Source organism: Eurypyga helias, unplaced genomic scaffold (genome assembly GCF_000690775.1).
Source record: "Eurypyga helias isolate BGI_N326 unplaced genomic scaffold, ASM69077v1 scaffold19963, whole genome shotgun sequence".
Taxonomy (NCBI): domain Eukaryota; kingdom Metazoa; phylum Chordata; class Aves; order Eurypygiformes; family Eurypygidae; genus Eurypyga; species Eurypyga helias.
Window position 1 is genome coordinate 677 of NW_010242091.1, and position 14,665 is coordinate 15,341.

A 14,665-nucleotide genomic window follows, 5' to 3' on the forward strand; every position below is an offset into this window, starting at 1 on the left:
GAGTTTAGAAAAGAAAAAAAAACCCAACCCAACAATGAACTCGTGTAACGAGCAGTTCCTTGCTTCAGCTTTACTGACAGGTATTTGATACGGGACAGTTTTCCTCTGTGGAGCTCGCTGACAACGCACCATTATAGATCTGCAAGTAGAAAAGGTTGTTCTCACATTAAATGCACAAGTTTCAATATCAGAAGCAGGACATCAGAAGGAGTTGTAATTTTTCCAGTCACAGGTGGATTTGCAACATTCACAAAAATTACACTTTTTTTTTTTTACAATTTTTTTGTATTTACATTTCAGATATAAATAATGAAATTCTTTTTAAGTTACATGTTTTAACTTTGCTTCACAATTATTCTACATCTGCAAGCTTTCCTATATCAAACCAACCTCTTTCTTCCATCGTGAATGCGGAAGTCTGGCCTCTGATCAGCAATAATTACACTGAGCCTTTATGATGAAAGGTTGACTGTTCAAGTATCACATCATACTGAAATTTTTGCCCCAATTTAAAAATTGGGGCAGCAAACCAAGCCACTTAGAAATGCTAACAAAAAGACATTAATCTGGGAACTCAATAAGCCAAATAATTTATTATTAAATCCTATCAGTATCTTTCTTTGGTAAGAACTATGCAAGAGGATGACCCAATCCCCACACCCGCCCCACCCCCAAAAAAAATCATAAAATATGTGACATCACAGTGTCTACTCTGTGAAGGAGAAAGCCTCAAAAAATTAAGGAATTTTGTTAAGATTGTTTATAGCAGTAGCTCTTCCATGCACCTAAGTATGCAAATGATGGAAGTTTAACACAAATTGCAGTGGCAGGAATTAGCGATGATAAAACAAACAACAACAGCAAAAAACCAATCCCAAAACCAGAAAAGCAACTGTTACACTGGTGAGTGTGCTGCTGCTTGCTTTGTTGTGTTTCTGGCACACGTGTGGAAAAGCCTGTAAATTATTACAAGAAATCCAAGATTTGGATAATTCTATCACCCAGCTCTAAATTCTACAGTACGCAGGAAGCATGAAACCAATCTCTCAGCTGCCAGACAGAAATAAAGAAGTGGTCCAAACGTTTGGATCTTTTGGTTTTTTTTGGTTGCCCTGTGTTGGGGTGGGATGTGACTGAAGGGAGGAAAACCCAGTAGCTCACACCAAACATACTGAAGTGGCAATATAAACTAGCTGACACAAGCTTCACTGTACATTTAAATTGATACAATTGTTGGGTGGTTCCATGGCCAGTACGTGTTGAGTGCCATAGGTCTCCTTAGAGTTAGAATGTTTCAAAACAAAGACTACTCAGGTCATAATCCTTTAAAGTGCTTTCATATCCAGTTTCTAACGGGTTTCGTCTTCCTCATTTCCATACCGAGTTGTCACGTGATATTGACTTCCAGAACGTGGTCGTCCTTGCTGGGAATGACAAGTACTTGCATGCCCGTGCTGCAGTTGAAGACCTGACCGGGTGAAAAGGACTGCAGACGGGGCATCGGCAAACCTTTGTGTTCCCCACTAGCTGCAGAATGCAAGCTACCTCTGCTCCTTATGCTGCTGCTGTCAGCTTGATCGTCCACACTCTTGTCCACAGAGAGGTTATCATTTTCAATCCAGCTATCTGTTTAAAACAAAAACCCACAGCTTCATTCCATGGAGTGATTAAACAAAATTTCTTTCAGAGCTCAGATGCGCAGCCAACTTGCCACATGTTAACAGTACCGATCACGGCTGCCGGGGGGCACAGTTCTGGCCAGCAGCAGAGGTAGCAGAGTGAATTATGTGAGTTTTCTAAGGAAAACTGAAGTAGCATTACCTCGCATTTGTCACAGGCCAGAAGGGTGCGCGCTGGCAGTTCCCGGAGCTCTGCTGCCAAAGGGTTAAGTTGCTTGCACACGTGAACGCTCACTACAGTGCTGGGACTACTCAACAGCACAGCTAAATGCTCTTGGTGGCTGTGGTAATTTAAACTCTTCACCTAATCTGGTTTACACGCCCCAGATTTTCAGCAGTTCTTTTATTTCCTACTTAATCCTTTCAAAAACCGGGAAAGGATTTCAGAGCTAATGAAGACACTGCAGATGTGCCGTTCACAGACAACAAAACCGCAGGATCAGAGGGTTGTGAAATAGTTTTCGCTGGATTATAAACTCAGCGACAACTAATTTGCACAACAGTCTTAAATGGGAATATAAGAAAACACTGCATTTCTTACTCCTCAGATTAAGCCTGCAACCCGAATTCAAAGCTCGCTTTACGTTTCACGTCAGAACTGTGAGTGAAGGTCAGGAACAAAGGCACCACAGAGTACTCGGCCTATACACTTCCTCGCCTTGCTTCCCTCTTTACACAAGAGCACGGGAGAAGCAGAGTCATTTCTGTAAGTAGTCATGTAGTCAAGATAGCTTTACCAGCATCAAGTTGCATGGAGTGAGCGGAATGGTGAGGGAGGTATTTAAACAATCTGACATCAGGAAAAGGTAGGTATCCAGCAAACAGTGGCATCACTTCCATGTGGACTTTATGAGTTGCTCGAGCTGCTACAGGCATAGATATCACTCCAGAGCTTTTTCCACAGACTGCCCAGTTACTGCTGTTGTCAACAACTGCAAGGATAAAGAGCAATCACTAGAGGGATCTCTTCTGAAAAATGAAGACCCCTCAGTAGAGTTTTAGAGCACTTTTAAAATCATCATTTTAGTAACATCTAAAGCCTACCAGCTTCTACGTGTGAAGAGCTGTGCAAGGTAGGAAAACAGCTCTGCACAGAAGGGACCATAGCTGTGCCTCAAACAAGCATCCATCCCGTCTGAACAGCATTTATATTCCACTTGAAGACAGATTAATGAGGGGAAAAAGAACACCAAACCCCACGTTCTCAGTCTAGCAAAACAAAAACTGCTTTACTGAGCAGCCATACACTCTGAATACAAGAATATGTGCCATAGAAAGTCTGGCAGATGTCATTATCAAGACAAAACTGGGTGAATTTTGTCAGTATGCTTAGGAATATTCCTACCTTCATACATAAGTTTTGTTGTGCAATATCCATCTGATTCCGTTAATGCTTCATCTCTGTCAACCTCCGAGAGGTCAACAAGTCGGGTGATTGACACCTCTAAAGAGCAGAGTGAGCCTGTTTTACAATACTCTGTCCCCAGTGGTGGAAAAATTTCAGTTTTCACACGATACAATGTCTGTCAGGAAGAAAACAGTGCTCTTATCAGGAACAGGGGGTGCTTCTTTACATTTAAACCGAACTGGCCAGTCGATGCAGTACCAACAACTTCACGTTTAACACATCCATTATCTTATTAATGCCAGATTCAGATATAACTCACGTTCACTTCATTATCTTGCTCAGTTTGAGAAAATAAGTAAACCAAGTTTGATTTGATCTATTTTCGATACCAGCAGCACGCACACCATTTTTCCCTCCACTTCTGTGCTTTCACTCTGCCTTTCAGTGCTCCTAAATGCACATCAATCTTCATACCTTTTACACAAACTTTCACGAGTTTCTCAGCTCCTCCCTTCACAAACACATCACTCAAATTCTGAGTAATACAGGAGAACTACCTTCATCCCTCTTACCTTCATCATCCCTGTAACAACAGTGGTCACATTACCAAAGACCTAGTTACTACGAAACTAAACTTCTCCTAAAACCCCCCACTGTTTAACAGTTGATCCTCTTTAAAAACTCCAGAAAGCGGCTGATACAGGTGCCAACAAATGCTAGTTACATGCCAGCACGTAAACAAACAGCCAAGACATTGCTCAATGCCAGTCTGTAATGAGAAGGTACGACACCACCACTGGAAACAGACAAAAGGATTTAATCAAATGAGAGTCTTCGCACATTGCTACTTTATACCCAAGCATCAAAAAGGGTAACACAAGACTGAGTTTAGAGAGGAGATTAAATAATGTTGATAGAATTCCTTTAATGGGAAGTTATATCTAGCCTATAAGCTTCCTAGTTGATCAAAGAAATAAAAAAAATTGTCCATAAAGGGAAAGAAGAAACATTTAAGATAATGGCCTAGAAAACCCTAAATATTTCATTAGAGGAGCTCATCTTAAGCATTACAAAACACAACTCAAATGCTTTCAATAGCAGATTTTTTGAAAACTGCAATTTGCTTTGGAGAGCACAGTCTTAAGCCAGCAGGTAAAAAGCAGCTCAGTAATCTATGGAAAATCTCCATGCCACAAGCCCAGCAAGGCAAAACCACAGCAAAAAAAATGAAACAAGATCAAGGACACTTGTGCAAGTGTTACAGTTCCTTCCCAGGCCTCATTCCAGTGACAAGTATACGATCCCACCATCATACCAGGCTGCAGTTGTACCGTTCAACAAACTGGCTTTCCAATGACTCCAAGTAGGTATCGCTCTCATGATGTAAACAGCAGCTTTTGAATGTATTTCTTGACTTTCCCTTACTGTGTATTAGGAAACCAGATTCAGTTAACACATGCTACACTTTAGAAGAGTACTTACAAAAAAATTTTCCACTTGGAATTCGTAAGTGAATGGCTTCAGGGTAAGAGACTGTTCTTCAGAGGTAGCTGGGCAAAAGCTGACTGAAAACAGGCACTGCAAGGAGAGAGGAAGCTCTTTTGTCCACTTCAATTCCCATACAAAGAATATTGATTGCTTACTGTATATGACCTGAAAGAGAATGTTTATAGTATTAGCTCCTTCCTTCCTCTCAGAAAGAAGTGGAAATGCACATATGTATGCTTGTCTTTTGTGGCATTAATATAGTTAATAAAAACAAATAACGCATTTAGTGTTAAATAACTCCCTAGGAAAATATGACACCAAAATAAGTGATATGTTTTTTTTTTTTTGGGACAATGTACATAGAGTTAAAAGGAGGGACACATTTCACTCTCAAAATCCATGTCTGAAAAGGGAACACTTCACATTCAAGTACGTGTGAACAATATTTTATTCACAAGTCAAATTTAATGAAGCTGTTAATTACATCGGTATCTATTTTTCCTAGGCACCAAGAATGACCAATTTCATACCACGTTCAGACAAGGCTAAAAAACTTCAAGGGGACTGTTTTGCGACTTAACTAGTTTACAGCTGTATTTAACTGGAAAACAGTCTCCACCTGATTTTTTTTTCCTAAAGCCTAACAACAAACTGCAGCTATAAGACGAACAAATTAAATGTTAACAGCGATGTCAGTGATACGACATTCGTATAGCTGTTGTTCAAACAGGTATGTAGTGCTTCGCATGAAGCAAGTTAGAAAACTTATCTAATAATCTTTGCAAGTTTTAGTATTTAATCCAAGATCTACAGGTGTCAATGCCTTCTAAAGCATCTTTAGGAATCAAAGGTACTCAGAGTACTACAAAGGTCTGACCCAACATCAGCTATCAGCCTTACTTACTACAAAATCTATGTGCAGAAGTGCTAATGATTCCACAAACAAGAACTTCCATCTGGCTGTCCTGCCATCAAGCTCATCAACCACCAAATGAATCTTTACCTGTTGAGATTCAGGGTTCAGAGGTACCAGCTGCAAATCTGTACAGTCAGCAGAATTTTTCAGGCTGTTGTCTGAAAGCTGGAAACAGAGTTCTGACAAATTCTGTACACAGACTTGCAGATATTTCCTGAAAAACAGGACACATTTTGTTCAACTAAAGTTGAATAGATACTTTGAAAGAGTACGTGTCCATAAAATTGTTTTCCAAGTGCACAGCTCAAGCAAAACGAGAACGGCAGGTATATTTTTATTTCTTTCAATCTTTTTCCTCACTACCTAGGAGTCTCTAGAAACAAGGCTGTAAAACATCCTCTTTCGTATTAAACAAAAACAAGTAACTACCTAGAAATGGACTAGCTTGGTTTATCTTGTGGTCTTATTTCCAAAACAGCTGAAACCACAGATTTGTTTTACTGTTATGAAAGAACACTAGAGGAAATGCACAAGCTTCCAATTGGAAGCTGTGTAAGATAACAAAAGCCCAACTTAAAAAAAAAGGTTGCTATAAATATTATTTATGAAACTCCAGCTCCATATTCTGTAAGAAGAAAGAAGCAATAAATACTTAATGAGTACATTACCGTTTGCCAGCTGACAATAAGGAATGCTTGGCATTAAAAGGTATGCAGAATGTTAATGCAATAATAGTGGAGTAAATAGACCAAGGACAATCAATGGTAACCTAAGGGAAAAAGGAAACAAAGTTTTTATTCATAATGGTCTTTGGCATGACGACTTTGCTTTTCTTATTTCTTTGCAAAATTTTTCTCAGCAAGTGTCTATATCTAATGCATCCAGAAGAGGAAGAAGAAAAAAGAAATTTAAAAAAATCATTATGTTGAAAACAAATCCGACAAAATATTAGGTTTTTGTTTTCCCGTGAGAAGGAGATGAAACCTCACAGAAACTTTTCCTGTGGAAACAGGCACAGCCAGTTCTGAAGACCAGAAATAAAGGAAGCGCAATAGAAGAAAGAAAAGATAAGAGGACACTAACAATACCAACAGCATCTTAATACAATAATCTGTTAGAAAGTCAATATTAAATGAACTGGTATAAGATCTGTTACTGAAATGCCTTTATAACACTTCAATATATTGAATACTAGCTCGAATTATTTTTTTAAAAGGGTGTTTAATGTATATTTGTTTTAACTTGAAGCAGCACACTTAACTGAAGTATTTTGCCTGAAGTGAATGCTGCCATTCTTCCAATTCTAACGTGTATATATTTAACAACATATCTTTAAATGCAGAGAAAAACATTAGAAATGCTGGTCCACTGCTATTCCTTTTCATCCGACTCTTCACACACCAGGATACATGGCAACACACTTGGTTAATTTAAACAAGGAATAACTGTGAAAGGTGATGGTTTCGAGATCATTTTGCTGTCTGCTAAAGAGCTTCTTTCCATGCTACTTGTTTTATTCACTCTTCATAATGAAAATTAAGAGGAAAAATTTCCTCCAACTGAATAACGTGACAGTTTGAAATGCTACAGTGTTAAGTACCTCAACACAGCATGCAGATTCTTTGCCAGTGGAAGAAATACCTTTCCTGTGAGTCAGAAGGGAGAATCCAAAGACCACCGTGGCACCTTTCATAAAGGCACGAGTATCCTTTGTACTATATAAACGGTGAGTGTTAGAACATTAAACTCAGATTACTAGCCAGTGGAACACTTGGCAGTATAGTAAACACAGCGTATATTTCTGCCTATGTTTTCTTTACATTTATAACATTTGCTGTGATTTTTGCATGTACTTCTTTTAAGGGAAAAATCAGTTCAATGCAAGCAGGTTCCCCCCACCCCCACAACTTCAATTTTGTGAAGTGCATGCACATGCGATCAAACAGATTTCATAACACTAAATTACATCTTACTTTTTGGTCAACAGTAGCCATGCAGTTGTCCTGTTTCTGCTTCTCTTTGTTTTTCCTGTGAACTTCTTTATTTGTGGTATTTTCTTTCTCCACTGCAGATTCTGTGGCTGATGGCAAATACATGACTTCCAGTTCAAATTCAATCACATGATATGCAGGAGCTACTGGCAAACTGATGCTTGTGATCTTTTCAGAAGACTGAATCCTTAATGAGGATTCCGAGATCTTTTCTACAGTTGTGTAGAATGGGGGAAAAAACAGTTTTAAAACACATTCATCCCTTCCCAATTTTCACTTTAATCTGTAATTTTTAGCCATTTAAAGATTATTAATTTTAACTTCACTGCTTACCTCTGGTGTTGGAATAGATCACTGCCTTGCTCTCCGGATGGTACAGGATAGGCATGGCATCCGCGTTACTGAGCTGCAAAGTATCCCCGTTCTTCATGCTGTAGTGACCAGTGGTCACTGTGAATTTCACCTTCTGGGGAATGCCAGCCAAAAGGCTATCTGAAGAAGAAAGGAATGGTTAATTCCAGTACTCATCAGCAGATGGTTACAAACTCACTGCTAAGGCTTGTTAGCAGTATTCCCAGACAATTTGTGGCAGGTGTTCAGGCGACTTAAAAGTGTGGGGTTTCGGCGTCATGCAACATATAAAACCTAGTTCAGATACGTCAGGGTGGAGAAACTGGTTGTTTCAACATGAGTGACCAAAGCTCCTGCTTCTTGCATAGCTTAATATTAGCTGGCTCACATACTGCATAGCTCTGGCAGCACAGAATTCAGTGAAAAACAGTAACCATAAAAAGCTTAGTCGATTCTTTGTGAAGTTCTCCAGGTTGTAGACAGCTTTATATTTTTGCACCTACACTGCCAGTCATACCCCCATGCTGTATTTACATAATGAAGACAGCATGAATGCCACTATGCACACAGACCCATGGAAATCACAACCATCTATTTCATAGGGGTAGCTAATTTGCCTGTCCTGCCTTTGTTGCACACTGCAACCCCTGTAACTGGAATGACAGCACAAAAGGCATATTAACTCCTCAACTACCTCAGTTAATAGCCTGGGGGAAAAGAATAATCACTAACTTCCATTTATAAACTTTAATAAATTCTACAACAAGTAATGCTCAGCTGTCCACAAAACCAAAGGATGTATTCAGTATTATATTTTAATAAGGTTATATTATCATGTCTAGAACAGAATCCCAGTTCTTAACCATTTCTCATAAATACGAGATGCAGTGTCACAGAACTAGCCAATAAGGAATGCAGCCAGTCACAAATTTAAATTTTCACTTCTCCTAATCAGTGTGGCAGCTCAAGTCATACCTGATATTTCAGTGACACTACATGTTCAAATCCATGTTCAAAAGTGACTTTACACGTTTCAGAGCCAAGCACTGGAAGTAGCTGTTAAAAACTAGCCATCATTGACAGAGCAGGTAATTTGAAAAGCGAGCATTTATTTTAGACTCAACATTAAGAGTAAAACCTGAGTCCTATTCAAGACAGAAAACACTTTACTGAGTCCCAGGAGGATACAACAGAAATCATCCAAAGAACTTCAGCACAGCACCTGTACATACCAGTCATCGGTTCCACTTTTAGCTGGGGCTCCTGAGAATACACGTCGTACTGCACAATTGGGTAAATGTGAAGAAGGACAAACTGTACTTTCCCCACTGAAGTGCACAGTTGCCTGAGCGTGTACGTCCCAGGTTCTTTGGCCTTTGAAGAAAACATTTGAATGGATTTTTCAGTTTAGGAAATGCTTCCAGAACAAACTCTCTTTTACTAAAGAACAGCATGTTTCCACCTCATTTTTATCAGATACTTTGCATTTGTAAATTAAAATGACAGACTTGTTCTCTGAGTAAGTGACAGAATTTTCACAGAGGAGCACCTTTTGCCCCATATAAGACAGAAGCTCCAGAGTGCTGGCTGATTCAGCATCATAAATAACAAGTACTGATAATCAGAATAACTAATATAGTAGCTATGCTGTCAAACTGTTATTTTGGGGTACTTTTTTTGTCTTGTTTTCTGGTTGGTGCCCCTCCCCCCCCCCCAAGTGCCACATACATTAAAATATATTTATTAAGTACTGAAATTATATTTATCAAGCAGTGAAATGCTTATCTGGTGAACATTCATAAAATCCTACAAGATTTACATAAGGCACAGCTTTCAGCTCAAGCGATCGATTTCACACACTCCCCAGCCCACACCCTGTGTGAATGCTTACTAAAAAGTAACACATACATATTTAATTTCAAACTCTTCCCTCACCCTGAATAATGGGACTCTGGATGTTTTTCGGTAACATTTTTAAAAGCAAATATGTAACATTTGCTAGCCTATTTATTCTTGATTCTATTTGCTCTTAGCTACTACGGCTAGGGAATGGGAAATGCTTTCTTTTACCATATGCCGTTTTCCCAAGTGTAATACATAAATATTGATGTCGGCTATAATTACATCTGAAGAGTAAGATTAGAAGTTATGGAAAAAAGCTGTAACAACTTAACATTCGAATTTCACTTACAGTTATTTACAAAGCAAATCCTGACTGAAAGTCAGTATTATGCATTTTGACATTAAAGTAACTAAATTTTATCCCTTGAATACTTTATAAACAGAAAAGCATGAGTAAAGTCTTTCATAACATACAAGTACTTTAAACCTCAACATGGTATGGGAATGTTGGTCTGATGAATTTAGATAATGCTTTCTGAAGTATTTAAGCTTGAAAAAAATACACTAATACAGTGGAAGATTTCTATCAGCATAAATAAAGCTAATCAACAGTCTAAGATTTACAGAAAGAATCCAACTCCCTCTGCATCTCAGAAGCACAGTCATTCCTCTTTCTGCAAAAGTAGAGCAATTAAGCATTACTGTAAGAAAATTTAGAAAACAAGTTGTCAGCAGTTTCTAACCTCTGGACAGCTATGTTATGCAGCAGAAGTGACACAGTAACACTACCACAATAACAACATATTTTTAGTAAATATTTTGTAAATACTGCGGCTTAATTCTAGAGAAGCTTTCATCCTGTTATCTAGTAATACACTGTCAAAATTATAACATATTCAGATTCCTTTAAGGACAGACTAGTCATGCTTTGAACAACGGTATAAAGATAAGTAGGATTCACACAGAAGAGTCGTCCCATGCAAAGTTCTTTCAGGAAAGGAAGGTTGGAAAAATAGGGAAGTTATAAACATAAGGCTGTCCATTGCCCAATAGCCACCAGAAACATGCAGAACAAGGCAAGTTTAAAGCAGAGCTGTATCTAGTTTTTTATCTGTATTGCTCCTTCCATAGTTTCAGTTTGCTTCCTAATCTCACTAAGCCAAAATGACTGCTCTGAAGGGTCTCTAACAACTTTCTTCTAGTAAGGTTCCTTTACCTGAAATCCATACATGTTGATTTATTTTACAGAAAGCTACATTTGCAGCCACCAAGACCTCTCAAATCCCATTACCTTGTCTCAATTCTTTGAAAGAACGAGAAATCTAAAAAATTAGGCCAGTAGGAATTTTAAATTACATTACTGCCATTGCACACTGCATCACCAGGGACTTGAACTCAACTTCCATCCTGAGACACCTGCTATCCCCCACACAGGTTCCACAATGTGCATGTACACACATACCAAGCACTTCTGTGTACTGCTTTCTGCCTCAGTACTGGAGGAATGGAAAGGCAGTCTATGTAAGCTTTTAGAAAGCTTCATCTGAACAAAGTTCTATGACAATATAGAAATTAACAATTAAAAAAAGAAAAAGAAAGTTAAAATCTCAGGTGTGGAGCACCTGAAGTATGCTGAGAGTGCTAAAGAAACCTCCTGGCCAGCTCCAGCTATCAATTTTTAGTCATCAAAAGCCATTATGTAGGTTCTTATTTTGAAATTAGTTTAAAAACACAGACCAAAAAGGGACCAAAGCTAATTTAAACGAATCAGAAACCTGCAAAGCTAGCAGGCATATATGCCATATGTGACTACAGAACACTCTCTCTTCATAGTATCCATATCCTTTCCAATATACAGGCTGGGCGACACTCAGAAAAGGAAGCAGCTATGAAATACCCATTGCATTCCTCATTGTGCTGCCCCATCTCTTGTTAATCATTCAGATGCTGCACTGAATTTCTCAGCATCTTCTCACTCAAATTTTCCCTACTCTGATGGTAATGAGTGTAGCACTGAACTCTACTACTTCCCTATGAAGGGCTGCAGAGGTGAGGAGGGAGACAGGAAGTATTTAAAGAAACCCAAAAGCACAGAACAGCATGGTAATTGAGGCCAGAAGCTCCTACTCCTGGATAAAGATGGTGAAGTCTTGCTTTTGAAAATTCTTGGCATTTTACTTCCTAGGACTAAGTCAGCAGGTGAATGTCCTTCCCCATTTCATTAAAACAAGGAAACAAACCACAGATCAGCAAAGTACAAGGCCACAGAATAAGTGGCAGTCAACACCCCGCCCCAAAAAAACCCACCCAAAACATAACTCCCCCCTGCCCCCAACACAACCAACCAACTGACAGGATTGGTACTCAAGGCCTGCAGCTTTCCAGTTACTGTGCATCTAGCAGTAAGGCAATGTGAACAGAAGTGATAAGCAATACTGTCGTTAAATATTTCAGCAACTACTGGCAGTACTTAGCTTGCTGGGGGAAGAATGGGAGGGGGGAAAAAAGGATTACTCCAAGTATTAAGCTGACTTAGAGCGCATGCGTAAGTTGGGAATTGAGGGAGTTTCATACACGACACTATATGGCAGAAGCAGGATTGTTATCCGTTTTCTGAGGGTGGCACGCAGATAGCGACACTATTTTCACAGGTGCTTGCTCATGCCAATTTAGCCTTCCTGTAGCAGAGAATCCTTACGTTCTTGTCTTCTCATTCCTTATGTGATTAAGATGAATAATGGAGGCAATTTTAATTCTGACATCTTCTAAATTCAAACATTTGAAGCTGAGCTTAACTTTGTCATACTTTCTGCAGGTAGGTTTACTACATCCATCAGGTGAAAAACTACTCTACCACTCTCCACAGTGAAGAACAGGCTATCAACCAATTCAACCACACAGTCACTTACTAAAGGCTAGAAAATGCACTCCCATCAAAATTTTCAACCATTATGCTCAATAAGCTCAACAGCAAAGGCAGACTTCGTGAGCAGTACATTATCTCGCGTATGAGTTTATCAGTTAAATTTTTGGCAGCAATAATGAAGAACTTTAGGTTTTGGAGGCAGACTCAAATGATTGCAAGTAGGAGAGTCACCTGTACATTCTGACACAAACACAACAGCCTTCTTTCAAGGGAAATTAAAGTCTAGCACAACAAAAGGAAAGCCACAAGGGGAATGATATCACCCAAGCTGTAAGAGGGAGCAGTACAGGTACCACTTGCCAGCACTATGCTCTTCATCAGCCAGTGCTTTTGGTTCTTCTTTCACGAGCACTACATTCACTCAGCTCTAAGAACATACCTGAGTATTGAATGTTATTTTATTGACCCCCGGTTCCAGTAGTAAGTTGTTGCATTTCAAGACATGAGCCCCATCTTCTAAAGTCACCCCCGAGGGCATATCCAGCGAACTGCTGCTCTCTTGCCTTCGCAGTAGCATGTGCACGTTTTTGCAGATGATTCCCGCCGTGTTCAAAGAGTTATCTGAGGGACTCCGTTCATACATTTCATACAGCTCCAGAGCTGGCAAGTTGTTTCTTGATAAAGGAAAGCCTGCAACTTCATTTGGAAAGCTGATAACACCATTGGAAGTTTTGTGCTTGGTGAGCCACTCAGCTGTTTTCCTGTAACTGTTTTTTTCAATGCTGAAGTGAACATGGATGGCAATCTGATCCACTTGGACAGGGATGGGCATTTGGCTCAACAAAGTCAACTCGATAGACAACTTTCCACCCACATGGACCACAGCATTTGGAGGGTCGAAATGTAGAGTTTTCAACTGCGCAAAAGAGTGCATAGGCAATAAAACCTTTTGACCTGCAAAGATTTAAAAAAAAAAAAAAAAGGATTTTATTCTTCTCCACTGCTGCTGGAGATCAACAAACCTCTTCTCATAAAAATTTAACCCCTAGAATTAAAGAAGATCAACAACTTTTCACAATGAATCCTTTCACAACAAAACAGTACTTTCATATTTTACTTTTATCTTGCACTGAACTGAGACTTAAAGATGCTGAGATTTGTTTTTTTAACAGTTACATCTACAACAATTTTAGTTCTCAGGCTATTAAAAGACAACTAAAGTAAGAAATAGTATCCTAGCAGCAGTTTAACATTTCTCTACTACTTAAGTGTTCTGGACAAACACAGTAGCATAAAGTGACAAACTTCCCAGAAGACATAAATTAAGAGCAAGTACAAGTTTAAGAAACTAATGATTGGTCTGGTGCCCTTGAGCCATCAGCTTTACCATACAAGGGTTTTTCATTCTCTTTTCTAGATTCCAAAAACCAACACTGAGGCAGTAACAAAATTCAATTCAGAAGCAAGTCTAAAATAACTTATTACTTATGGTATATCCATTCATCATTAAAAACTTCTGCATAAAAATGAACAGTCTTCAGATCTACACCAAGTATTACATATGAATTTGAATTATGATTAATATCACAGGACAAGATATTACTGAAGCAGTAGGATGATCAAAATAACAAGCTGCAAGTGGACAGGAACACCAAAACCAAAGAAGTATCATCACAGAGCTTCCCCCTGTGTGCCAGCAATGCAGAGGTATGTTAGGAAAACTAAAAAAACCAAAACCAAACCCAACCGAAAAAAAAAAAGGCAACCAAACACAAAAAACCAAAACAACACCCACAACCACCACCAAAAAAAAAACCCACCTCAAAAAAACCTCCCCCCCCCCCAAAAAAACCAACCTACAAACCACCAAAAAACCCCACCCACCACAAAAAAAAATCCCAAACCAACACAAGACAAATTATGAGCTGTCTGAACAGAGAAATAGATATGTGAAGGAAAACAAAGACGTTCCTGTATCCAGGATGGAAATGTTATAACCCTTTCACCTTTGACTATCCTTAATTATCGCAGAAGTTTTACAGATGTTCTGGAGGTGGCAAGAGAACAACTATGTTGATTCAGAAGTTATACACAAGGTAATGAGAACAATCAGAAAAAGCCTTCCAAATTACTTTGAGGGAAAGATGAGATTCGAGCAGTGTAAATTTGAAGTATTTAAAAACC

At 38.9% G+C, this 14,665-nt stretch overlaps 1 protein-coding gene across 1 annotated transcript in view; it reads right to left on the minus strand.

The window, feature by feature from the left end:
* Positions 1 to 1,209: 1,209 nt before the first annotated feature.
* TRAPPC10 (trafficking protein particle complex 10) overlaps positions 1,210 to 14,665 on the minus strand; it is a 34,260-nt gene continuing 20,804 nt past the window's right edge. Inside the window, exons 14-23 of the mRNA XM_010148977.1 lie at positions 12,921 to 13,435; positions 9,006 to 9,147; positions 7,756 to 7,914; positions 7,405 to 7,634; positions 6,100 to 6,200; positions 5,519 to 5,645; positions 4,510 to 4,680; positions 3,025 to 3,202; positions 2,417 to 2,611; positions 1,210 to 1,626 (exon numbers count right to left, since the gene is read on the minus strand). Coding sequence (XP_010147279.1) covers positions 1,388 to 1,626; positions 2,417 to 2,611; positions 3,025 to 3,202; positions 4,510 to 4,680; positions 5,519 to 5,645; positions 6,100 to 6,200; positions 7,405 to 7,634; positions 7,756 to 7,914; positions 9,006 to 9,147; positions 12,921 to 13,435 — 2,057 coding nt within the window. The 3' untranslated portion in view covers positions 1,210 to 1,387. The remainder of the gene's footprint in view (positions 1,627 to 2,416; positions 2,612 to 3,024; positions 3,203 to 4,509; positions 4,681 to 5,518; positions 5,646 to 6,099; positions 6,201 to 7,404; positions 7,635 to 7,755; positions 7,915 to 9,005; positions 9,148 to 12,920; positions 13,436 to 14,665) is intronic.